Raw genomic sequence first — 24,773 nt, 5'->3', positions numbered from 1 at the left:
GCCGTGGGTGTTTGCTGGTGCGTTTCAGCACTCGGGTCGACTCCCTACTGGGAGAAGCCACTGCCTGGCCCCGGCGGCAGCAGCAGCCGCAGCACCTTTTTGCCCCTCAGTCCCTGAGCTTCTCTCTCTCCCCCTGCTCCCGCGCCCTCCTCCGCCTCCCCCAAGCACCAGACAGAGTTTCAGCCCATATTCCAGCAGAGGTGCGGGGTCCAGGGGGCGGAAAGGTGCTGCCGTTTTTCCCGGCGGGGAGGGTGCCCCTGTTGTCATTTGTTTGCCCATGTCCCCATGTGTTCAACTTTTTGAATGCGGGATTAGAAAGCGTGAGTCAGAACAAGGACAAACAAATGACAACCTAGCCATGTGTTAATGGCCCTAGTTAAATAAAGACTGATCTCTGAAAAATAGGCTGCTTAGAACCCACCAAGACAAGAAGGTCTCTATTAATTTGGCTTAACAATATTCATTACCTTTTTATGCAGTTTTGTAAATCCACAAATGTTACAATTATCTCACAACATTTTGACTAGTCTGCCTTTTGTCACATAACCCATGTTAATTATTCCATAGTCGGCTGTGTTAGTCAGGTGGGTCAGCAAAAATGAACCGTAATCTTGTAGCACCTTAAAGACTAAGAACGCAATCCTGAAGGGGGGAGGTAGATCTGCGGCAGCCAGGAGAGGCAGAGCTTCCCAGCCACGGTGGAGGCTAAAAAAGCCTTTTTTAAAATAAAAAAAGGGAAAAAGGGGGGAAATGCTCCATTGAAAACAGTGAGGCTGTGCCACAGTGAGGCTGTGCCTCCCCATTGCCGCCTTTGGCTTTCCTTTCTGGGGAAGCCGTGCCGGCATGGCTGCACTGGCGGCAGGGGACAGTGGTGCCCAGATGCCAGCATGTTTGCCCTCGCACCGGCATAGATGCCACCTTATTCTGTGATGAGGTGGCACCTGTGCTGGCGTGGGGTCACGCTGGCTCCAAAGGAGCTTTCCCCCCTTTCAGGAAGGGTCTGCAACACATTCTGATTCTAATATTTCCTTCCATGGGCTAGTTCATGAAAGCTTATTTTAGAATTTAAAAAACTTGTTAGTATTTAAGGTACTGCAAGACTTCTGTTTACTTGTACCTTGTTAGTTATTTATTCCTGTTATAGTTAGAAAGGATAGGTGGAAAAACCAACTCATGTTCATTTTGCTGAAGCTTCTTTACATGACAGCCTGGAAGTGATTTTTACTTGCTTTAGGCAGTGAGATGAGTAGCAGTTCTACATTTCTGATTTCATAAAATCAAGACAGCTAGCTTTATATTAGCTTACATAGTTCCTTTGAACAATAACACTTGGTGGGTTTTGTTTTCTTGGCAGGGTGGATCAGGCGGTGGTTCTTGTGGCCAGGTAAGCATTACTTGTCCAAAGCCTACCATTCTTTATAAAGAAGAATGTGCATGTTTGTGCATGTTCAACCTGGAGTGGATCCCAAGATCTCTTCTGCTAAGTCAGTGTCTTCCTCCAGCGGAACAGTCTTCCCTCCATCCTCCATTGGAGGAAGACGTCTACTTAGTAGAGGGAGTGTTCCTTATTATTACAGTCCACGACCAGTAGGTATATAAAGGAAACATTGATTACAGAAATAATAAAATTTATATACAAATGATCTTGATAAACACAGGATAGTCCTAATAGATACCAGCTAAATGGAGGATGTGTAAATCCAATCAATTTACCACACAAAAATATCACTTGAACCACAAATTATTGCTTGATATTTTTGCTTTCTCTGGATTGTTCATTCACATAACATTCGCCAGTCTTTTCATCTGGCCAGTTCTTTTTTCTGTTCTGTTGTACAGTTTCCTTGTTTGACCCAGTAAATATGTATTGAATGGATAGCATGTAATGTGCTCTCCCAGTATACATGTAATGTGCTCTCCCAGTATACAAGGTAGGAGTGCCAAAACAGTAGTGACCGAAAACTGTTCAGCTGGCATAAAAACAGGCATCAGTGTTCTATCAAATATTTATTAGGACAGTAAAAAATAAAGGATAACTGCAGTTTCATCCTCAGAAAGGAGAAAGGATGGCAGAAAGTGGAACTTTTGAATCAAGAGAATATATTCACAGAATTCAGTAATATCTCCAGTTCTTGCTAAGTGCATGGTTTTCTCCCTTCTTAGTGTACCTTCTTTTGGAGGGAAGTCTTCGTTGACAAATCAAAATTTGGAGTGAGAGTCAAGAAAAGATAATAGCATGGCTAAGAAGTTCTATATATCCCTCTTCCCCATTGCACTCTAGACTTCATTTGTTCACAGTTCACATTGCAGATGTTGCTGGCTTTGGTAAAATGTCTCTTTGACTGAATGAGAATTTCAGAGCCTTTCTCTTTATAATGAATAAATGCTTTTTTTTTCTTTTTTTTTTCTTTTTTCATTGGTAAAGTGTGCTTTGCATTCAGATCGCACCGTTACTTTTGTAATTAAATGCTTCATTTATTTCCAGGGTTCAAAAGGATACTCTCAGAGTGGGGGCAGCCAGTCTAAGGTAAATGTTGCTTTCCTTGTGTTAGTTAGAATTAATTTTCCTGTCCCTTCTCAAGGCTTGCTTAGGGCCAAGTTACACTGTTATATTTTAGCTGATGGCTGCTTTTCCACTGCAAAGAGTCTTTGGAAAGAATGGTTTGGTATGAGGTGGAACTTAAAAAAAAAAATCTTTCCCCTTCTGCTGTTTCCCCCTGAAACCTCCCAAGTTGCTTTTGCCCCTCTGGAGTTCTAGACATATCCATACCGCTTTGGGATGGGTTTGTGGGGGAATTTCTGATGGAAAATAGCAGGAGAAAAAAGGTCTAGTGCCACCCCCCCACATCTCCACTGTACTACAGTTGGCTTTAAACCAGTTTGAATCCAGTTTCAATTTCAGCTTTAAATCAAGCTGTTTAGTGTTAAGCTTTGTGCAGATGTGATACTAATCATAGTTAGCACTCCAAAAGGGAAGAGAGGGAGAAAACTAAGCAGCAGTGGGACAAGAAGCATGTGGTCCTGGCCCTTAATTTGGTTAATAGATGAGGAAACATTATGTCTGCCTGAGCCTCTCAAGCAGAAGCTTAGAATTTCTGTGCGTTACAGGACAGGTGAGGGTTCCCTTACCCTATACCTTTATTTCTAAATCAGTTTATGACTAGTATCATTTTTCTAAATTGCAGGTTGTTGTAGTTAAACAAGGAAGCAGCAGTGGCTGTGTTGGGGTAAGGATTGCCTTGATTCAGAATTGTGTCCTAGTGTAAATTTTACCTAACACATTTTGTCACCAGATATCTTAAAATGTGTGATGTATCTGTGTTACTGCAAAATAACATGGAGAGACTGACTCACTTTGCAAATGTTCTCAAAGAAGCCACCAAGTTTCTCCCATCATGGGCATTTTGTCATCAACATGCATTTAGACCTCTGTGAAATTGATCACTCAAAGGGTTCATTAACAGATGGATTCTGAAGACGCTTCATTTTTCATACTCTGCAAGAACCTAGATTGCTGAACATATTTTCTGCATGGGATATAGCATGCACTGGACCCTTCAGAATACATCATTCTAGGAGGATACTACCGATGAGTGCGAAATTTCACCAAATGGAATATTAGTCTCCCTAGAAGATCTGTCGCTTTTGAGATTTTGCTTCCACACTTCTGAAATCCGGTTGATTTGACATCTTTACTCTCTGCTCATTGGATTTCTGCTGGAGCAGCCATTATTTCCCATGGCTACAAACTGCTGGTGAGCCCATGATAAGCTAAAAGGAAATCCTTGTGATGCCCTATCTTCTGCTGCCCTGGGCAAAAATCTAGAAGATACGTTTCTACAGCTCTTCCTATAGCTCATGCCACTTGTCTTATAACACGAATCTCCTGCAACTGTTTGCTACATATGCCCCTTCGTCAGGTTCAATTATAGAAGGATGGAGTTGGGCATGTACTTGGACATACTCCTGCCCTGCCTTTTGGTGCAAGCGGTTGGACTTCAATAGACTTCCTTGTTTCCAAGACCATTACTTTGTTACATTTATGGAGGGTCACCAAACCCTTGTTCTGGAGTGGGGAAATCTCTGTGAGCAGTCCTTGTGGAGCTATGCCTTTTTAAAGGGGCACCATCACACCAACAGCTGATAAGTGGCTTCCAGGTGTGATACTGGGGAAGGCTGAATGAATGACTAGAGTTTCTTAAAGCCTCTTAAGAGACAACAGAAATGGCCAGGGGGCATGCATGGACTGCCATACTTAGAAAAGGCTGGGGCTGATGAGAAGGATACTCATCCTCGTTTTACTGGCTGAGAGAGAGACTGAGATAATTGACAAAAGGAGGAATAAGGTGAAGGTGAACCCCCTCCTCATTTGGCTCTGAGGAGACTGTGGATCACTTGGGAGGCCCGGGGGGGGGGGGGAGGGGGGAGGTTAGACCAATGCCTTATTAGCACTTCTTGGCTATGATTCTGATAGTAATTCTCTAATACTAATAGTATTATGTAAGCTGTGCTGAGTATCTTGCCTAGTGAGAAATAAATAAGGCAACTGTTTTATATTTTATCCACAGGGTGGAGTTGCAGATGTTTACAGCAAACATGCTTGCAGAGATGTAAGTCTTGTTTTGTCACTTGTTTCTATTTTTATCAGTGTTTACTGCTCAATAACAGTGTTTTCATTATGAATTGTCGCACAGTCTTGATAGCACTTGTACTCGCAGAAAAACAAAGCTGTTGTACTCTGTCTAGAAAAGGAATGCAAGGAATCTGTTTGTTTTGCTGGCTATCTGACATGCTACAGAGAATTTCTGCTGCGTTGGTCCCAAATACTGGGATGCTCAAAATAGGCCATACCTTTGGTTGGAATGATTTTTGTTGGATATGAGTTGCCTTTCTGGGTCCATCTAGACCAATGCTCTGAGATGATTTGTAAAAGTTCACAAGCAGAACAGAAATCACCATTCCTGTTGGGTGGGAGACATTTGAAGGGCAGAAATATAAAAGTAGTAACCATAGGTATAAAAGTAAAGGTCCCCTGTGCAAGCACCGGGTCATCCATGGGGTGATGTCACTTCACCGACGTTTACTAGGCAGACTTTGTTTACGGGATGGTTTGCCAGTGTCTTCCCCAGTCATCTTCCCTTTACCCCCTTTACCCCCAGCAAGCTGAGTACTCATTTTACCAACCTCAGAAGGATGGAAGGCTGAGTCAAACCAACTTCCGTCGGGATCGAACGCAGGTCGTGAGCAGAGCTTGGACTGCAGTACTGCAGCTTACCACTCTGCGCAATGGGGCTTATACCATAGGTATAAGAACTGATAAAAAGCCTGTCAAATGAAGGTCAGATCAGGTGGGATGCAGGAAGAGTCATGAACTGGTCCCCAGTCATTTTTTATTGCTAAACAGCAATTGTTTGGAGGATCTATTTGGACGGGACCATGGTATGAGGGAAGCCTTGCCACGTGCCATTTTCTCTTGGAGCTCCTATTTGCTTTTCCAGGAGAACTGCACAAATTGTTTGTATCTTGACTGTGTGTTATTCATCCTGGGGCAAACAGAAATTCCCGGGACCATTTTGAATTTTAAAAAGAGCAGAGGGAGAAAGGGTTAGCCCCTGTCCACCTGCTCCATAGTCCTGATCTGAATCACCCCCAACTGCTTTTAACACTCACATGCACACAAAAAATGATCTGTCCGTAGAACAGTCAAACTCATACCTGGTTATTGATCAACTAAATCTTTAGTTGAGTGACCTAACTATTAAAACAATATCTACACACACAATATTGCCGAGTAAACGACTACTCTTAGAAAGATTATGTAGCAGTTATCATGTTAGAGAGGATTCTTCATTGTGGGATAAGTAATAAATTCATAGAGCCAGTGTGGTATAGTGGTTAAGAGTGGTGGACTCTAATATGGAGAACTGGCTTTGATTCCCCACTCCTCCACAAGAAGCCTGACCTTGGGCCAGTCACAGTTCTCTCAGAACTCTCTCAGCCCGCATGGAGCCAGGCAATTGGGCACTTTCACACATGCCGAATAATGCACTTTCAATCCACTTTGAAGCCGGGTTTTACTGTGTGAACTGGCAAAATCCACTTGCAAACGATCATTAAAGTGTACTGAAAGTGGATTGAAAGTGCTTTATTTGGCATGTGTGAAAGTGCCCAATGGCAAACCACCTCTGAGCATCTCTTGCCTTGATGGCATGCACACACACACACAACCAATTCTTGGTTCTATGTATAAAAAAAATAAGTTCCCAATGTAAATACTTGGAGATTTTGATCCTGAAGATTAACAGCAGTGATTCTGTACAGTGATTATGCTGAACGCATGAAGCTGCCTTGTACTGAGTCAGACCATTGGTCTATTAAGCTCACTATTGTCTACTCTGATTGGCAGTGGCTCTGTGGAGACTCAGGGAGAGGTCTTTCACATCACCTACCTGCTGATTATTTTAGCTGGAGATACTGGGGACTGAACCTGGCATCTTCTGCATACAAAGCAGATGCACTACCAGCGAGCCATGACCTCTCCCCTAGATGATGCCACTTCTAATTCCTGGGAACAGAGCAGAGGCACCCAATTCCTCTTCCTTTCAATGATATATACTTTACCTCTCTATCTACCTCATACTGCTTCTTAACTTATTAGTTTAAAACAGATTACTAAAATATACAAAACTAGACCACATTTGAATAGCTTCAAAAATCAATCACAATTGCATAAAATTTCACAACTGAAAGAGTGATAGGTCTACTATTATCCTCTAATACAAGAGGTAATGTCTCCATATGATCTATATTTTAAAGCAAATTAAAAAATTAAATTAAAGCCTCAGAAAAATGGTTACAGTCAAAAGTCATGTGATACAGTGTGTCTACACTACCTGCACTGTAATCATATACTCTGGAGTAAGGTATCTTAAGATTCCTCCCTTGCAAAACTCTAAATGGTAAGGCATTCTAGGAATGCCAACATAAAGGCACATCTATATCGAGGAACAGTCAAATACGAACAGTAGTTGGGAAGCTGGCCAGATGGAACAATACTGACAAATGGAGTAGTACAAACACATCATGCTCTATAGATTGTACCCACTTTACCTATCAAATTCCCATTTCCATAGCCCAAAGCAATTCTTAGAGTCCACAATGCTCAGGATTTATGCTGAATTTAATTATTTATTCTTCCTTATAATTTGCTTGAACTATTTATGTTGCTTTAATAAGTTTAGCTTTTGATCAACCCTTCCTGCATTGAACAGGCAACTATAGAAGGCATCATTTTACTTCTCAATATATGTAGAATCAAATTATTTGGAAGAAGTTATTAACTGGCTTTTGGTTTGTTGACAGAGCGCAGCTGACATTAGTGGTCAGTCTTCATATGGCCAGGTAAGAGTGCTCTTTGATTTACAATTTGTTTTGCATGTACAACTTCTCCCATGATTTAACTGCTCTTGCAAATGATTCAACATATATTAAGACAGACGCAGCACAACTTCAAAAAGCATGATGAATCAGGATATACTGAGTCAGAAGCTTTGATATCCAGCAAACTGTTCAGAAGGGATTCGATCCAGCAAAAAAAAAAAAGGTTTCACTCATGACAGGGAGACTATTTTCACCATTTCTTCCCTATGCTGTTCCGGGGGGGGCGGGTCCCCCTGTCTCCCAGGAGAAGTATTTGAGAAGCATTTTAGGCTGCAGCAGGAGAAGGGGGTGGAGAAGTTTCACTCTGCTGATGGAAAGCCCTTCTGTCAGCAAAAGTTTTCACAGGATCCATTCCATCATTGTTACGTAAAACTGGCGCTGACTTCAACACCTTAAAACTGGCCATGTGAATCTACTCCAAGACAAATTAGAAACGTGTCCTGAAACGCTCACTGAATCTTTCCCAAAATATTCAAGGCCAATGATAACAAATCCATTCAGAATACAGTGACTAGGAGAATTAAGCAATGGTAAGTCCCACTGATGTAAATGGATGAAATTTAAATCTGTGGAAAATCTAAATATTTCTTGACCATAGTAATCAGTATTAAAAAGTTCATACCTTAAAAGTTTACAAAAATAAAAAATGTCTTATAGTGGCATCGGCTTTGGAATAGGTGGACCTCCTTTTGTAAGAGGTTCCCCAAATCTGAAGCCACTGCCCAAATTGCCTCCATGATTTCAAAGCATTTTATGTATTTAACTACTTGGCACAATGGTCAGTGTAATGTGTTCAATGTCATGCAGGAATAACTATGATACAGTTTCATAAAACAGGGAGACATGTCATCTTAAGTTCTATCCTATGAAGAGTTTGGAATTTGTGGCTATTTTCTTCTAATTTCTCAATTTTTAGGAAACCCATCGATCACAGTTTTGGGTTGTTCTATGATGTATTTGTTCAAGTGAAACTTGCTAGTTGCGGTGTAAAGACCTTCCTTCTTGAGTCTTCTAAGCCTAACTATTAAGACTCGGTATTAACTATGTTGACAGTAAAAAAGTTTTCATGTTTAAGACATTTTGTTCTGGTGATCATAGTGATTTGTCTGGAAAGGCTTCGTAATTCTATTTTTGGTGTTTCACCTGAGAAGAGCAATAACAAATCACTCTTACAATCTTAGCTGTTTTGTGAGTTCTTTTATGATTTACTATTTGTTGCTCTTTTAAATGAATACTTTATGCTGTTTGATTTTATTTGTGCTGCTGGTTATTAATTGTTGTGTGCATTTTACCGGTATTTTAGTGTTGTTTTTATTCTTTTGTTATCACTTTAAGTGATCAACAGAAAGGCAGGGTTTGAAATCTTTAAAATATATAAGTAAATAAACAAGCATATAATTGATTGTTCTATTTCTTGCAGTCGGTGTCTGTAAAGAAAGGTCCCAAGGTATGTTTTTCCCCCATCTCCAATTAATTTTAAATGTCAAATTACATTTTAAGTGGCTGTAAATTGCCATAAAGTTAATGGAGTGATGATAATTCAGCAAATGCCATTCCTCATGACTGCACAGCTGTAATTAAGCCAGCCAGATAATGTGACCCAGCAAATCCTTCCATCATGGAAGGATCATTTTAGCCATTACTCAGACTGGGGTAAGGGAAGAAAAGGAAGTTTATTTCCTGATGTTTCTAGCAATATTCCGTGTTTCACCAATCCAAAATTAGTATAGATGGCTGCTCTGCAATGGTATGTCCTTTCCTAGCATGCTAAATAATTTCACAACTGGTTTTTTTTTCTTTGCTTTTTCTCCCCCTCATCGAAGTCACAGAGTGCCAGTGTGATGTAGTGGTTAAGAGCAGTGGGACTCTAATCCGGAGAACCAGATTTGATTCCCCATTCCTCTACATTAAGCCTGCTGGTTGACCATGGACCAGTCACAGTACTCTCAGAACTCTCTCAGCTCACATGTAGGCAGCCAATGGCAAACCACCTCTCAACGTCTCTTGCCTTGAAAACCCTACGGGGTCACCATAAGTTGACTGTGACTTGATGGCACACACAGACAATGGAAACCACAATTTCCTTGGATAATCATACTATTACTGTTTTCTTTTTGAAGGTGGTGTCCTACCCAGAGAGTCAACCTTTCCCACCCGAGGTAAGCACTTTTTCTACTTCACATTTTTGATGTAATTCAGAGAATAGAGCAATAGACATAATGGAGGATGACTGTTCTGTTTCAACCCGTGTAGGCCCCAGTTACCTCTAAGGGTGGAACAGGTTTCCATATTTAGTGAAAAGGATGTGGTAAACTCTTCCCCTATCTTCCTATAGCCTGTCCTCCAAGGGACTTTTCTCCTCAACCAAAACCCCCAGCTGCACATCCTACAGTTCAATATGAAACTGATTGAATGTGGTTGTTCAGAACATTTGTATATACTGTGTTCTTCCCTGACACAATCAGGCCACAAGGCAGGCAATTAATAGATAAAATACAAAAAAATCTATTAAATTAATTAAAACATATAGTTTAAATCAGGCGATTGAAGAAGATAATTGAGAAGATAATTTAAAATAGTTAAGCCAGAGTCTATTCAAACTGTTCCATAAGCCTTTAAAAATAATTTCATCTTGTGTATGAAAAAGTGTGCATTGATGTACAAAAATGTATATGTTGCTAAGTGTGTGCACCTGCATCTTATCTCATATGATCCATTTCCAGCATAACATCATACTTATGATTATGAGCTGCTATGGAATTTCATAAAATATGGTGCACAGTCATGCCATTTAAGCATTTACGTTTATACAGTATAAGTGTATTGCTAAATCAGCTGTTATTTCCAGGGTCTGCTATGCAGTTTCAAGACTGCTGTGATCTTTGGTCATATGGTAATTGACTATTTATTACAAACCCTAATCTTGCTCAGCATCTCTTGTGATACCAGCATTTGCAAGGGTTTGGCAGCAAAGGTTGCATTTTCTGATTGTGTCTGCTTTATATAAAGTAATAATTGAAGTAGTAATCCAACAGTGTGTTTTCCCCCCCTCTTTCCCAATAGCGTGAAACTTACTCATCGGTAAGTACATTTCCTTTTTCAATATGAGAGAACAATGAGAACTATAAGAAATGGTTTGTCTATCCACTCTAGCCCCTCCATCTAAGTATGAATTCACACATTCTGTTTAAACCAATTATCCTCCTCTTCCCTGCTGTTGGTGCTCAGGAACTAAAAAGGAAAGTCAATTTTAAATGTACATTTACTGGGTTTCTACATTCATTGATTGCCTGGAAAGAAGGCTAATTTACAACTGCATTTCAAACCTTCTGGACCTTTACAACACATATGCCATTTTAATTTAACTTCATTGCCCCTAGCTTGAGACAATATTTCTGTTGATAGCAGAAAGCACATCCTCTTCTAGTGGCTTCTAGGAAGATGACAAGATTCTGGCTGAATTATGTCATGCTTCATAACAGCATATGTAATTTAAAATAACATATTTTGCAAGATTACCTTCATTTGAAGGTTTTCTTTCATTAGTGTTCTAATATTAGCAGGAGTAATGTGGTGGCTTCACCACTTCATTGGTTATAATACTCTCGGGTGGCATTTAGCCAGTCACCAGTATCATTTATCTTGATATTAGTAAGACTTAATTCAATAGAAAATTTTTCTTACTTGCATGCTTGAAAGCTGGAATACAAATAATCTAAGCAAAAGATTCATTTAGGTCCTGCTAATCTTGCTCAACATCTTTGATTCATTAGCTGAGATCAAGTCTATGAGCATCCAATTCATTTTGAAATTTGTAAAAATTTCTGTTTTCATATATATCCTATACATTCCTATAGTCATTCCTATAGAACAGTGGTTTCCAAATGCCCGTTTCAAGGCACCATTCTTACAAAGACCTGTGTCTGCTTTGGGACCTCAAGTGTGTTACAATGGATTTTGGAAGGTGAGAAAAATTAATGGTTTATAATTTTATTTCAGAAATATGCCCATTCCAAAATCATCCAGTCCCAGGTAAGAATCCTTTCTCCATCTAGCATATTTGACTATGTATTCCCAACAGAGAGGAATACAACTGCTGAATGGGTTTTGTTGATTAGATTGGGCAATGGGCTTCATGATGTGCTGATAACCCTTGAGAGCCAGTGTGGTGTAGTGCTTAAGAGCAGTGGTTTGGAGCGGTGGACTCTGGAGATTTGATTCCCCACTCCTCCACATGAGCGGCGGACACTGGATTTGTTTGGTGAACTAGATTTGTTTCCCCACTCCTACACATGAAGCCAGTTGGGTGACCTTGGGCTAGTCACTCTCAGCCTCACCTACCTCACAGGGTGTCTGTTGTGGGGAGGGGAAGGGAAGGTGATTGTAAGCCAGTTTGATTCCTCCTTACCTGGTACAGAAAGTCGGCATATAAAAACCAACTCTTCTTCTTATTTTGATATTTCCTTCAGTCCCATGAATACGTAGGCATTTCCACAGACATTTAAAGATCTACTGAATTGAGAGGTGACAATCACCTCATGGAAAATTAAGATGGCATTTCTCTTTGTATACTTGCTTAGTCACTGAAGATTAACCAGAATAAATAGAAGCATGTTGATTTAGGCCAACACAGGATCTGCTCCTTCACATTGTTCTGCCACAGGAGATATTGCACTAGGGTGTAAACCGAGGCACACTTCCTACAAATTAACACTATCATAAAAGCACACTTAAAACTTCCTAAATCCATTGAATTCAGTGGGCTTAGAATTGTGTAACTCTGTTTAGGATTGTATTGTCAGTCCCCTTTAGCAATCCTTAGCAAAAACGGTTTTGAAAATGCTGTATGTTGCACTTTCATATACAAAAAATATTACTATTTTCCTGGTTATTCTACAGAGTTCCTCCAGCAAAACCCAAGTCCAGGTAAGGTTGTTTCCCTTTCAGAAAGTTCCAAGAAGACAAAAAAATTGAAATATCTGCAAAAATGCTTGCAAAAATATGCCGTTCCCTGAAGCAATCTAAAAGAGCAAATGTTTAAAGAAGCACCCTCCAACAACTTGCTCTGAAAGTATGTCTTTAGATCCAGTCTGGACAAGAGTTGTTCTTGTTCTCCTGGAAGGGTGAACAGTGGACCCCTCCCGCTCAGCTACAATCAACCTAAGCACTTTGTTGGCTGATGGCCTCAGAAGTAGGAGAGTGGGTGTTAACAGTCACCCATGTTCTCCTCTTATTCCTCGGGCCTTACTCCTTCCAGCATCAGGAGAAAAGTTCTGGCGTGTCCTCATCGACCAGCCTCCAACATAGGGTTGCCAACCTCCAGGTGGTGGCTGATCATCTCCCACTATTACCACTGAGCTCCGGGCAACAGAGACCAGTTCACCTTTCCAAAAAGAACAATGGCCGAATATTTTTCCAATTTAGTCCAACCCTCCCAGCGCAGAGCCTTTATGCTGGCCAATCTAAATACATTCCCATCAGCTATGGTTTCTGGTAGATATAGAGGTATTCCCCGGAATAGAAGACTAGGCAGCTGTCATTTGAAAGAACCAGAATCAGTAGAGCATATTCTCTTATACTGTCCCTTGTATCACAAACAACGATTAGAACTAATTAACCTTCACCTTATGTCTTTAAAAGACTCATCATGTGATGGCATCAAATTTTTACTAGCAGATAGGATACCTTCTGTGTCTAAACATGTGGCAGAATTTCTGGCGATTGTTATCAAAAACAAAATAAAGGGTAAAGAAACAAATAATAAAATCAACCGAGGCAATCTGTAGATATTGGGAAAGAATACATAAATCGGTGCTGGTGACAGCTGTGCTGGACATTAAGTCTTGTTTTTTTCCACTTGTCGCTCGGGAGAATGTATTATTATAGCATCTAACGCCGATGAGTTTTAAATTGATGGTTAAGTTTTAGTTGTACTGTTGAATTGTGAGTACGGAGTATGGAGATTCACGTATTTTTGTGACTACTATTTTATTATCATGCCATTAAAGGTGACTGAAACTGAGCTTAAATCATTTTGCAAACAGCAAAACAACTGAATCCTCGTTTTTTTTAAAAGGGTGGACAAATTTCTTCAAGTGGTAGTTCCATATATGGACAGGTAAGCATTCTGTATTTTTCTAACATGAACAAGGAGTAGGGCTTCCTAGGGTGCTTCCTGGTGCTGAAGAAGAGCCCTGTGGTGCAGATTGGTAAGCTGCAGTACTGCAGTCAAAAGCTCTGCTCACAACCTGAGTTTGATCCTGATGGAAGTTGGTTTCAGGTATCTGGCTCAAGGTTAACTCAGCCTTCCATCCTTCCAAGGTTGGTAAAATAAGTACCCAGCTTCTGGAGGGTAAAGTGTAGATGACTGGCGAAGACAATGGCAAACCACCCCATAAACATAGTCTGCCTAGTAAACGTTGTGATGTGACGTCACTCATGGGTCAGTAATGACTTGGTGCTTGTGCAGGGGACTGCATTTACCTTTTACATCCCTTTTCTTTCCTTATTAACAATGATAAGGGTTTCATATACATAGCAAGGGGAAAATTTTAAGGTGATTTAAGCCTTGTGTATGAGACAATCTTTCCCTAGTTTTATCTTTAAATCATGTTGCAAACAGCAAAAGAATCCTTATTCTTTTAATAGGGTGGTCAAATTTCATCAAGTGGTAGCTCCATGTATGGAGAGGCGAGCGCTCTGTATTTTTCTGACAACATGAACAAGGAGTAGGATTCCCAGGGTGCTATCTGCTGCTACTTAGCTGGCTGGTGGGTGTGGGTGATGGCACTAAATTGGGGGGGGGGAGATGTCAGCAGCGACCCGACACACTGACTTTACTTCCAGGTGCACCTGGAAGTGACATCAGCACATTGCCGGGGGACTCTGGTATTTGGGTAAAACTTTATGGTTAAACCAGTGCACATAGGAAGTGACATCAATGTGTTTCCAGTGACAGGCCCCTGCTACCTGGTAAGTCCCCCTGCTCCCTGCTGATTGCCAGGGGGCACCTGGCAACCCTAACAAGGAGCAGGAGCATTCTTCATTTTAAACAAATTTGAACGTGGTCCCAGAACATCCCGTGTTCTTTTATGTTCTGTATGTGGCTGAACTCTATGCTAGTTCTGTAATGTTTGATATATAGATTAAAAAATGGAACCAAGACATGGACAGTATCTTTGTGCTCATTTGCGACAGCTACTAGCTACCTCATGGGGCAGAGTCTAACATTTTGCCAGTGTAACACAAACGTTTAATATAGCGTTTGGCACTCAGCCTTCTCTGGCAAAGTTAAGCAAGTTATGCCTATTAAATGGTGACATATTAATTTATACATGCCACAAAGCAGCACTTCCCATGATAAGAACAGGCACAACAGGTGTCTACCATCCACCTATATTACATGTAGTTTCACACATTCTTTCTTTGATCTCATTATCTGCCTTCTATTGCTGTTGCCAACAGTGATTATTCTTATAAACAATTAAAAGAGTCCCCATGCAAACGCCTTGCTGAGAAAATCCTATAGAACCACTAGACAAAATTTGGAGTGGGCTCCGTTTTACTCGCCTTACCTTAAAAGCTTTAAGTTATTTATTTTAGTTTTAATTTGTTGTTGTGATTTGGATGTTTTCCTACTTCTATGCCACTTTTATATAAATTATACAAAAGCAGATACAAAGCCAACAACAACCCTTCTTTATTCTTTCTCTTTAGGGTTCATCTCCCCAAAGTGGCCCATCAAAAGGCATTCGTATTACCATTGAGGTACCACCATTCAGTCAGAAAGCAATACTGAAATGCATTAAATGATCTCTCTCAAATATATGCACAAAATAATCCAACTCGGGATTTAGAATAGTTTTCTGATGTAATTGCCTTTAGAAACTTTATCTATATTCAGGAGCAGATAGGGAGAAGGTGGAGGAGAATGAGAAGGGGGCTCTGTATCCACTAACAGATGCCTACTAACACAGACTACTATATTATGTTTAACGAGCAAGACATTGAACACCACACGGGGATGCTATTAAACAGCAACAAATCCATTAATAAAATAAGCGAACACTTGCCTGTTGTTTTTTTTCACAGAGTGGGGAAGGAGGCCGTGTGTGTGATAAGGTAAGTCACCTTTTTTCACCAAGGTAGATTAGAACTGTTTGATGAATGAGATCGCATATATAAGATGACACCCTTTTCCCCCCTTAAAAGATAATGACTACTAGTCTCAAAGCCACTAGCATAATTTAACAAGGCCACTTTATGAGTCATTATAATTTTAATTATAACATTTAGCAGCTATATAGTACTTGAAAGTGTTCAAAACATTTTATTAATTCCTCACATTTATACCCTATTCTTCTTCCAAGGAGCTTAGAGTGGCACATATGGATGAAGTTATATCATCTCCCCCATCCCCCTTAGAACCTGGTTAGGCTGAGAGTGTGACTGGCCCAAGGTCATTGAACAAGGTTCATTGCTGAAACAAGAATTCAAACATACATCTTCCCAGTCCAAGTCCAACACTCTAATCCAGTGGTCCCTAATGCAGAGCCCACCAGCATGTTTTCTAGTGCTCATTTGCTGCTTCTCCAAAGTACCTGTTCCCAAAAGCAAAGACCTGGTTTTGACACTCCTCCGCTTAATTGGAGCAGGAGTTCTTCAAAAGATCCCATGAGGTATCACCTTTGTGTTTTCAGGAAGCACCCATTCAGAAACAACTGTCTCCATCATAGAAGGATGGTTGACTTGGAACTCACTCAATATTTTGCTATTGGATTCAGCTCCTATGGCAGGCATTTTGTTGTGGTGCCCTCTTCTTGTATGTCACTACCTGTTCTCAAAATTCCAAAAGCGTAAAACAGGAACCCCTGTTGTAACCACTGCACCACATCACATTATCTCATTAAACCTTAAAAACTAGGTCAGCATTATTATCTCCATATTGCAGCAGAGAGATAGGAACTTGTGTTAGTATGTAAACATCAATAGCAAAATCTAAACCAGGGCCTTTTTTATTCATAGCAAGGTTGCTTAACTATTACTTTACACAAGCTCTAATGTTAGTGTTGGCAAGAAAGCCTGTTTCTTGTAAAGATGGAAATGGGTGAAAATACCTATCCAGCTCTACAAGCTCTACTGACATTTAAGTTTCTCTGCTTTGTACTAAGATTATGAAATTAATGTGTGACAGGGAATTAAATGCCTGTATCAACATGCCCTGAAAGCATGTTTCAATCCACTATGAATATGGGAAGGGGGTAATGCAGAGCCATTGTTGTGTGATAAGTGTCGTCAAGTCGCTTCTGACTCATGGTGACCCTATGAATGAAAGACCTCCAAAATGTCCTATCTTTGACAGCCTTGCTCAGATCTTGCAAACTGAGGTCTGTAGCTTCCTTTATTGAGTCAGTCCATCTCTTGTTGGGTCTTCCTCTTTTCCTGCTGCCCTCAACTTTTCCTAGCATGACTGTCTTTTCCAGTGACTCTTGTCGTCTCATGACGTGACCAAAATACGATAGCCTCAGTTTAGTCATTTTAGCTTCTAGGGTCAGTTAAGGCTTGATTTGATCTATAACCCACTGATTTGTTTTTTGGCAGTCCACGGTATTCGTAACACTCTCCTCCAACACCACATTTCAAAGGAATCTAATTTCTTCCTATCAGCTTTCTTCACTGTCCAGCTTTCACACCCATACATAGTAATAGGAAGTACGATGGCATGAATTAATCTAGTCTTGGTAGCCAGTGACACATCCTTACACTTCAAAATCTTTTCTAGCTCCTTCATGGCTGCCCTTCCTGGTCTCAATTTCCTTCTGATTTCTTGGCTGCAGTCTCCCTTTTGGTTGATGGTGGAGCCAAAAAATAGAAAGTCTTCAACAATTTCAATTTCCTCATTGTCAACCTTAAAGTTGTGTAATTCTCCGGTAGTCATTACTTTTGTTTTCTTGATGTTCAGCTGTAGTCCTGCTTTGCCACTTTCTCTTTTAACTTTCAGCAGTAGTTGTTTCAAATCTTCACTATTTTCTGCCAATAATGTAGTATCATCGGCATATCTCAAATTATTAATGTTCCTCCCTCCAATTTTCACTCCACCTTCATCTAAATCTAATCCAGCTTTCCTAATTATATGTTCTGCATATAGATTGAAGAGATAGGGAGATAAAATACATCCTTGTTTGACTCCTTTGCCAATTGGAAACCATTCTGTTTCTCCATATTCTGTTCTAACTGTGGCCTCTTGTCCAGAGTACAGGTTGCGCATCAAAATGATCAGATGTAGAGGCACACCCATTTCCTTTAAAACCAGCCATAGCTTTTCGTGATCCACACAGTCAAAAGCTTTGCTGTAATCTATGAAACACAAGCTGCTTTTCTTCTGAAATTCTCTCGTATGCTCCAGTAAGCAGCATATATTCGCAATATGATCTCTAGTGCCTCTTCCTTTTCTGAAACCAGCTTGAACATCAGGCATTTCTCGTTTTATATATGGTAACAGCCTTTGCTGTAAGATTTTGAGCATCACTTTACTTGCGTGAGAAATTAATGCGATGGTCCGATAGTTGCTGCAATCTTTGATGTCTCCTTTCTTGGGAATTGGAATGTAAATGGATCATTTCCAGTCTGTGGGCCATTGTTTTTCTAGCTCCTTAGAGGCACTAGCTCCTTAGAGCCATTAGGTGATCTGAAATTGCATCTACAGAAGTAATGCTTACTTTGTCCTAAGGCACGGCAGTGCACATTTGTGAAATCTGGTTGATAAACAGAGAAACTAGACAGAGTTTTATGACCTATGCATACAGGGCTAGATGCTAGTTTTTACCAAGGCTAAGACTGATTTTAAAACATTTTATAACTATGCTAGAAGTGTGTTTGTGACTGAGGAAGACATTACTGCCTCTTCTCAACAAAGTAATTGCTGTTGCCTTTCTTTTACAGAGTTCATCCTCCTATAACAGCCAAGCTTGTATCAAGGTATGTATCTTCAGGCCAATTGTAAGGGTGGTAAATAGGATACCACTCAGGTGGTGTCCTAATTGGCTCTTACACTGACATGAACTGTGTAGATTGTAAATTAAGATTGCTGACATGATAGCTCCTGGCCAGATCATGCCTCAGAGGAAACAGCATGTGAGGCACATCAATGAAACAATGGGTGGCCAGAACAATTGGTTTTTCAGTTCCTGAGGCATTAGGACAGGGGTGGGGAATCTTTTTCCTGCCAAGGGCTATTTGCATATTTATAACATCATTAGGGGCCATACCAGGCACAGATCTCCCGGCGGGGAGGGGGAGATGCTAGGGTTTCCAGGTCTCCAGCCACCACCTGGAGGTTGGCAACCCTAGGAGAGGAAGGAAGGAAGGGGAGGGGGAGGGAAAGAAGGAAAGGAAGGAAGGCAGGGAGGAAAGGGAAGGAAGGAAGGAACTGGGAAAGGAAAGAGAAGGAAGGAACTGGGGAGGAAAGGATGGAAGGAAGGAAAGGGGGAGGGACGGAGAGAGAGAGAGAGAGAGAGAAAGAAAGAAAGAGAGAAAGAAAGGATGAAAGGAAGGAAGGAAGGAAGGAAGGGGGGAGAAAGAAAGACAGAAAGACAGAGAAAGAAAGAAAGAAAGAAAGAAAGAAAGAAAGAAAGAAAGAAAGAAAGAAAGAAAGAGTGGGGGGGAGGGACGGAGAGAGAAAGGAAGGAAGGAAGGAAGGAAGGAAAGAAGGAAAGAGGAAGAAAGAAAGAAAAAGAGGAGGGAAGGAAGTGGGAAAGAAGCAACCACCTGTTCTACACCTTGCCCAAGAATGGAAGATTGGAAACTGGCTGGAAGTTCTCCAGCATGGTGGGGGTTAGGGTGGGGTCCCCCCCCCGAACAGGTCTAATTGCTACCTTCTTGAACATGGGCAACACAACTCCCACTCTCAAGGAAGCATTTGCCACTCTCCTTATATGGGCTCTATGCCATGTTCAGTCAGCCTTGCTTCAAGTTTTCCACCAGTGACACTCTAGCTATAGTCCATTCTGTTTATTGTCACCAGTTCCCTAGTAAACCAGGGAGAATGCTTGGCTCTGTCGGGGAGGGGGGGCGCTTAAGAGTGTTCGTGTCAACAGCACGGGCCATTTCTATATTCCAGAGAGTGGTCAAAGCCTCGGCAAAATTGTCAGTAACTGAGGTGGGGAAGTCATCAAGCTCATACCTTTTATGCACTAATGAATGTCTGAATATTTACACTCTTTTCCTTTATAAAAAAAAATCTTGTCTACACTGGGTTGCCTTTTCTTATGAAGAAATCTGCATTCAGTTTAGCATAGTTTGTGCATTAAATGTTTTGTTTCTCAAACAAAATGCTATTTGATCATCCTTTAATGGTAGTACTGTTAATTTCCTGATTCTTTACAGGTCCAGACTTCCAGCTCACAGGGCAGCAGCACTTCTGGCACACAGGTAGTTATGCTTTTGCCACTGCATAAAAGAGAGACGAAGTGTTATATGGTGGACTGAGTGGTGAATGTGAAGTGGGGAGACCCAGGTTCAAATCTCCATCAGCCATGAAATGCAGTGAACGACATTGGGTTAGTTGCCATGAGTCAGCCTAACCAGAATTCCAGAGAGGATGGGGATAGGGGAAGGGGGGGGGGTCGTGCATACTGCTGGTTGCTTTCTGAATCAAAATGCCAAAATCCTCCTTTGACAGTTACATGGCTGTGTGTTTTCTTTATAGGGCCAGTCTTCAGGTTCGCAGAGCAGCAGCAGCTATGGCACACAGGTAGATATGCCTTCATGATTATAGAGACAACCAGTGTTATATGGTAAACAGAATATTGAAGATGCAGGTTCAAATCCCCACTCACCATGAAACTCCACAGGTATTATTGGGTGTGGCATTAAGCCGTAACCTAATCCAACTCAGGATTGTTGTGAGGCATAAAAGTGTGCATGGCAGAGGAATAATGTATACATGCCTAAATACCTTGAAGGAAGGGTGGGATATTTATATTTTAATTTAATTAAATTTTACATTTTAATTTAAATCCCAGTAGCCAAATATTATCAGCAGTTTTTAAATGTTAGCCTCAAAGATATCAAGATTTTTTGTTAGCTATTTATATTAACCTGTATCAGAAAAACAGATGATTGGTAGGACAGAGAGATAGGATAGAAATAAAAGATGACTGAAATTTTTTCAATAGTCTAACAGCAATTCAAAATTCTAAGATGACAAAAATGATCAACAATTGGCTGCATTAAAAAAGTTTGAAAGAAATAATTACAACTGTGTATATTTTCTTCCTTCATTTTTTAAAATTTGTGAACTAGATGTATTGTTTGCTCTGTATACTGGTTCTGCTTATGTATTGTTACATTTTAATTTTAAAAGTTTAAAAGGATGATTGAAGATTATTCAAACAATTCAAGGGCATCTCATGTATAACCAGTAGTAACAGTTTAGAACTGATCTGGGGCTGTATGAAATACCCCTGAAACTTATTTACTCATACAATTAAACCTATTTACTCATACAATTAAAATCTATGAATCCTGTTGTTTCCATTGAGCCTCTTTGCTAAGGAATACAAGATTGGGGAGGATTGACTTTTTGCTGTTCCTCACATGTTGACAGCTACTTAGGAATAGTGCTTCAGAAAACAAGCTGAACCCTATGTTTATGAAAAGAATGTACTCTTGATTTCTTAACAGACATTTTATTCACAAAAAAGCCAAGTAATCATCTTTTTAAAAACTGGATTGTAGGTGTTTTCTGTGTGAATGATTCCTGTGTGAATTATTATGGGTTTTGAATGACCTCGGCATTTACTGATTTTGAGGCAATTGCTTAAATTCTAGCATTTTTAAAGCATTACAACAAGATACCAAGAAATAGTAAAAATATATCATTTTGTTTCGTGTTTTTAAAGCAGAGTGGATCTTCCTCAAGCCGTGGCAAACCTTGTGGTCAGGTATGTTCTAACGTTTAGAAAATTATTTCATTGTTATCAGTAGGGTCAGAAGGAAGCAAATATCTTAAAGGTATGTATATACAGGGAGAATCTGAAATGTCTTGTGGCTTCTTCAATTCAATTCAAGACCTTTTTGGCATACAATAGCTATTCATCATTTGTATGGATCATTTATTGTATTGTATGCCAATAAAGGTCTTGTGGCTTCTTATAGCAGACCACAGAAAAAATTGACAGGTACCACAAATACGTTAATGGCTGGCAAATCCTTCACTTCTGGTTCTTTGCTGGCACAGATATATAGCATTTGGGAATGTATGCTGGTCTGTGTTGTTGTAAAATTTCTTTCCTGAATAATAACTGAACTGGTTTCAGGGTTTCATACATGTCGCCATGAGGGCAACAGGTGTAATTAATTCCATTTTGTTCATAAATATTGAACATTTCTTGTGTGGGGCTCTCCTGATCTTTCCAGGAGCCGTACCCAAGGAAGGCAGAGAAGTCTTATTTTCCTTGCAACGAGGGAACACTTTCTTGTACCCCTTTTGTAGCTTTTCTGATATACTGTAGATACAAGCACTTATTGGAAGGGGAGCTTGCACAGCACTGGGTTTCCAGCACTGTAAGCAAGCAAAAGGGAGCAGGAAGGGACTGTAAAAGTTTGATAATGCTTCGTAGAGCTGACCAAAATTGCCATCTGCACAGCCTTTATTTTCATCCATCTGATCAAAGCCTCAAAAGGCAACTTCCATGAAAAACGCAGGCGTACATTAATCTAAAAACCAAATGCTCAGAATCAATAATGTGAGAGTTTAAAGGAAGAAACTTTGGATTCAAATGCAACCACAAGCCTCCCTCTCTAACAACAACATCAATAAACTTTTATATTAAACAGGGAATTACCCATGACAGCAATCCCTGCAATCAGGTGAGCCTCCCTTTTCCTCTTCATCTAAAGACTGATTCTTTCTAGTTTTAGAGTTTGGCTAAACATGGCCCATGCATTGGAATGTGTGCTGGGCCAAAGCGATGTAAAAGAGAGGTGGGCGTATGGAGTCCTTTCCTCTGCCCATGTTTCTACACAATACTGCCTCCCCTTGCCTCTTTCTCCCGGGAGAACTGTCCTCAGTGCTGAATCTGGACAAAAACAGATGGGGGAGGAACTTTGAGTGGGCAGAAAAGAGGATGGAAGGGAGAGTTTAGCACCGTTTCCTACCCACTCCTTCTCTGCATGGAATCACAGGCCATTCCCCTGCCTTACATCGGACTGGTGATGCCTCATCTTCTTGAACACAAATCAGCCACATTCTCATCTAGTTAGCTTGTGGAGAAGCATGGTCATCGAGCACAACAAATTTTAATATTTGTATTTAATATGGCTTGAATGGACATCAATGTTACTTCATACAATAGGAACAGACTAAGTTGAAAAGCAAACAAGTGGGAAAAGTTTGCATGGAGATTTCTCAGGTGATCCTCAATAAAAGGCCATTAAACAAAATATTTACATAGAAGATGGGAAAGTGAGTTAATAGAATTACAAGGTCAGAAGGGATCCCAGAGTCTTATTTCTTCATGTGAGTGGCATCTCAAGTTTGAAGATTTGTATGAAGGCAATAAAGGAAATTATCCCAAAGGGAAATTACACAAATGCAAAATGTTGCCAGATAGGGGGAGACAAACAGAAAATACCAATATGAAATCTGTGGGATCATTGGGTAATTGAGATTATGTGCACCTTACTAGTTAAAAAAAGCAGATTATGGAAGCAGTAGCAATTCTGTGGCATAACTGGTTTCTTGTTTCTTCATAGGACCAGTCATCACAAAGTACATACAACCAGGTACAGATACTTTCCTTGTGCTGTTTCTCACCGGTTAGATGACACATATTTTTTATTGAATTTCACTAGGAGGCATAAACAGAAAATGCTGATAAGAAATCTTTGGGCTCACTGGGTTCCCTTTTCTCAGTCTGGTTTTTCATTGGACTCAGAATTGTGTAGTAAATGATTTCGTTTCTTCATAGGGCCAATCATCATCTTCACAAAGCACTTACAACCAGGTAGGGACACTTCTGTTGTCATGTTTCATTCCAGTTAGATAATATGCAGATCTTTTTCAGGCAGATTCTTTCCAGGCAATTGCATGAGGCTCTGAGACAACCAATACCCAATGGCAAGATCTCCTGTACAAGCCCATTAATCTCTTGAACATCTCCCATTCGTTTCAGTGGGGTTTGCACAGGGGAACTTCTCTTTGAATTGTGTCTTAAATGTCCTTACTTTGTAAAGTTTGATTTCTTCTATAAGCATCATAAACTCTTCCATAATTTTAGTGTCTAAACGTTAGAAAGTTTTTGAAATTCAGCTGACTTTTTAGAACTATCAATAATAGTTTTTTCATGCTGTTTTCTTAGGCTGGTTCCCAATCTCAAGGCAACAGTAATCCTTGTAACCCGGTAAATTTATTATTTATTATTCACTACTGAGTAACAGAACTTTTATGAAAATTAGATTGTGTCCCTTTAAGGCCCCAGGGAGCAAAGTACTTCTCCTGGTGAGCAGGTGTGAGGGGTAGCAGGCCAGAGCTAGACTTCCTGCTTTCTGAAGTAACCTGTCAGCAAGTTCTCTTGGCATTGATATCACTTCCTTCACACTTCAGTAGCCCAACTATTGGCAACTGGGATGCCAGACCCCAGAGAGATGACCCTTTCTATAAGGTGAACTTTGTCAAAGATCTGTGTTGTCTTGTGGAGCATGTGGATGGTGATGCAGTTGTCTGCTATAATACAACAAGAACATCAGTAGCTGTACTGAAAGGGCCAGATTACATGTTTGGGTTAGATTCCCCAGACCCAACTCTGGTTCCTTGTAGCCACACAAGAAGCTTCAGAGAATGGCTTTTTAAAAATTAAAGAGAGCCCAAACAAGCTTGGAATACTGCCATGGGGGGAGTGCTCCTGCCTCCCACCCCCCACCATTTTCCCGTGTGGAAACAGTGTTGGAGGAGGGAGTTATTTCCCCATTTTTGCTGCTCTACATGGAAACAGAAATCCAACTATCTGGGTCTAAACTGGCAAGACAATGCTTACCTTCTGAAAGATTATGTGAATTAGATAACCTTTAACAGTTACAGTTTGGGTTCCCATGGTCATGATTTCACTGGATACGTGAGGAAGCAGACATCTGAGATCTCTGGGGAGTCCAGGGGAGTCCATGAGGAGTCATTGCCAAAAATTGCACATTTGGCAAAGTAATTTTTCTTTTCATTTTTCTCTCCAGGGCAAAGGCATTTCATTCAACAGCAATAGGTGTTAACTGGTAAATATCTGTTTCTTATTATTTGGATGTAAAATACAATAAATCCTCAGGTGACTTTACTGAGTACA

General features: G+C 40.4%; 1 protein-coding gene and 1 long non-coding RNA gene across 2 annotated transcripts in view; both read left to right on the top strand.

Annotated features, from left to right (window-relative positions):
• LOC130473210 (uncharacterized) overlaps positions 1-24,773 on the top strand; it is a 123,959-nt gene that overhangs the window by 16,017 nt on the left and 83,169 nt on the right. The window contains exons 7-23 of the mRNA XM_056844736.1: positions 1,355-1,384; positions 2,486-2,527; positions 3,186-3,227; positions 4,569-4,610; positions 7,363-7,401; positions 8,861-8,887; positions 9,561-9,599; positions 10,504-10,521; positions 15,157-15,207; positions 15,532-15,561; positions 18,331-18,417; positions 20,147-20,191; positions 21,342-21,383; positions 22,279-22,311; positions 23,197-23,226; positions 23,412-23,447; positions 23,802-23,843. Of these exons, the coding sequence (XP_056700714.1) occupies positions 1,355-1,384; positions 2,486-2,527; positions 3,186-3,227; positions 4,569-4,610; positions 7,363-7,401; positions 8,861-8,887; positions 9,561-9,599; positions 10,504-10,521; positions 15,157-15,207; positions 15,532-15,561; positions 18,331-18,417; positions 20,147-20,191; positions 21,342-21,383; positions 22,279-22,311; positions 23,197-23,226; positions 23,412-23,447; positions 23,802-23,843 (675 nt within the window). The remainder of the gene's footprint in view (positions 1-1,354; positions 1,385-2,485; positions 2,528-3,185; positions 3,228-4,568; positions 4,611-7,362; positions 7,402-8,860; positions 8,888-9,560; positions 9,600-10,503; positions 10,522-15,156; positions 15,208-15,531; positions 15,562-18,330; positions 18,418-20,146; positions 20,192-21,341; positions 21,384-22,278; positions 22,312-23,196; positions 23,227-23,411; positions 23,448-23,801; positions 23,844-24,773) is intronic.
• On the top strand, positions 10,510-14,131 carry LOC130473742 (uncharacterized). The gene is made up of 4 exons (XR_008933176.1): positions 10,510-10,521; positions 11,440-11,472; positions 12,340-12,366; positions 14,089-14,131. It is a non-coding gene; the product is annotated as an uncharacterized LOC130473742 (long non-coding RNA).

The sequence above is a fragment of the Euleptes europaea genome, chromosome 2 (genome assembly GCF_029931775.1).
Source record: "Euleptes europaea isolate rEulEur1 chromosome 2, rEulEur1.hap1, whole genome shotgun sequence".
Taxonomy (NCBI): domain Eukaryota; kingdom Metazoa; phylum Chordata; class Lepidosauria; order Squamata; family Sphaerodactylidae; genus Euleptes; species Euleptes europaea.
This window is presented reverse-complemented; position numbering and strand designations above follow the sequence as displayed.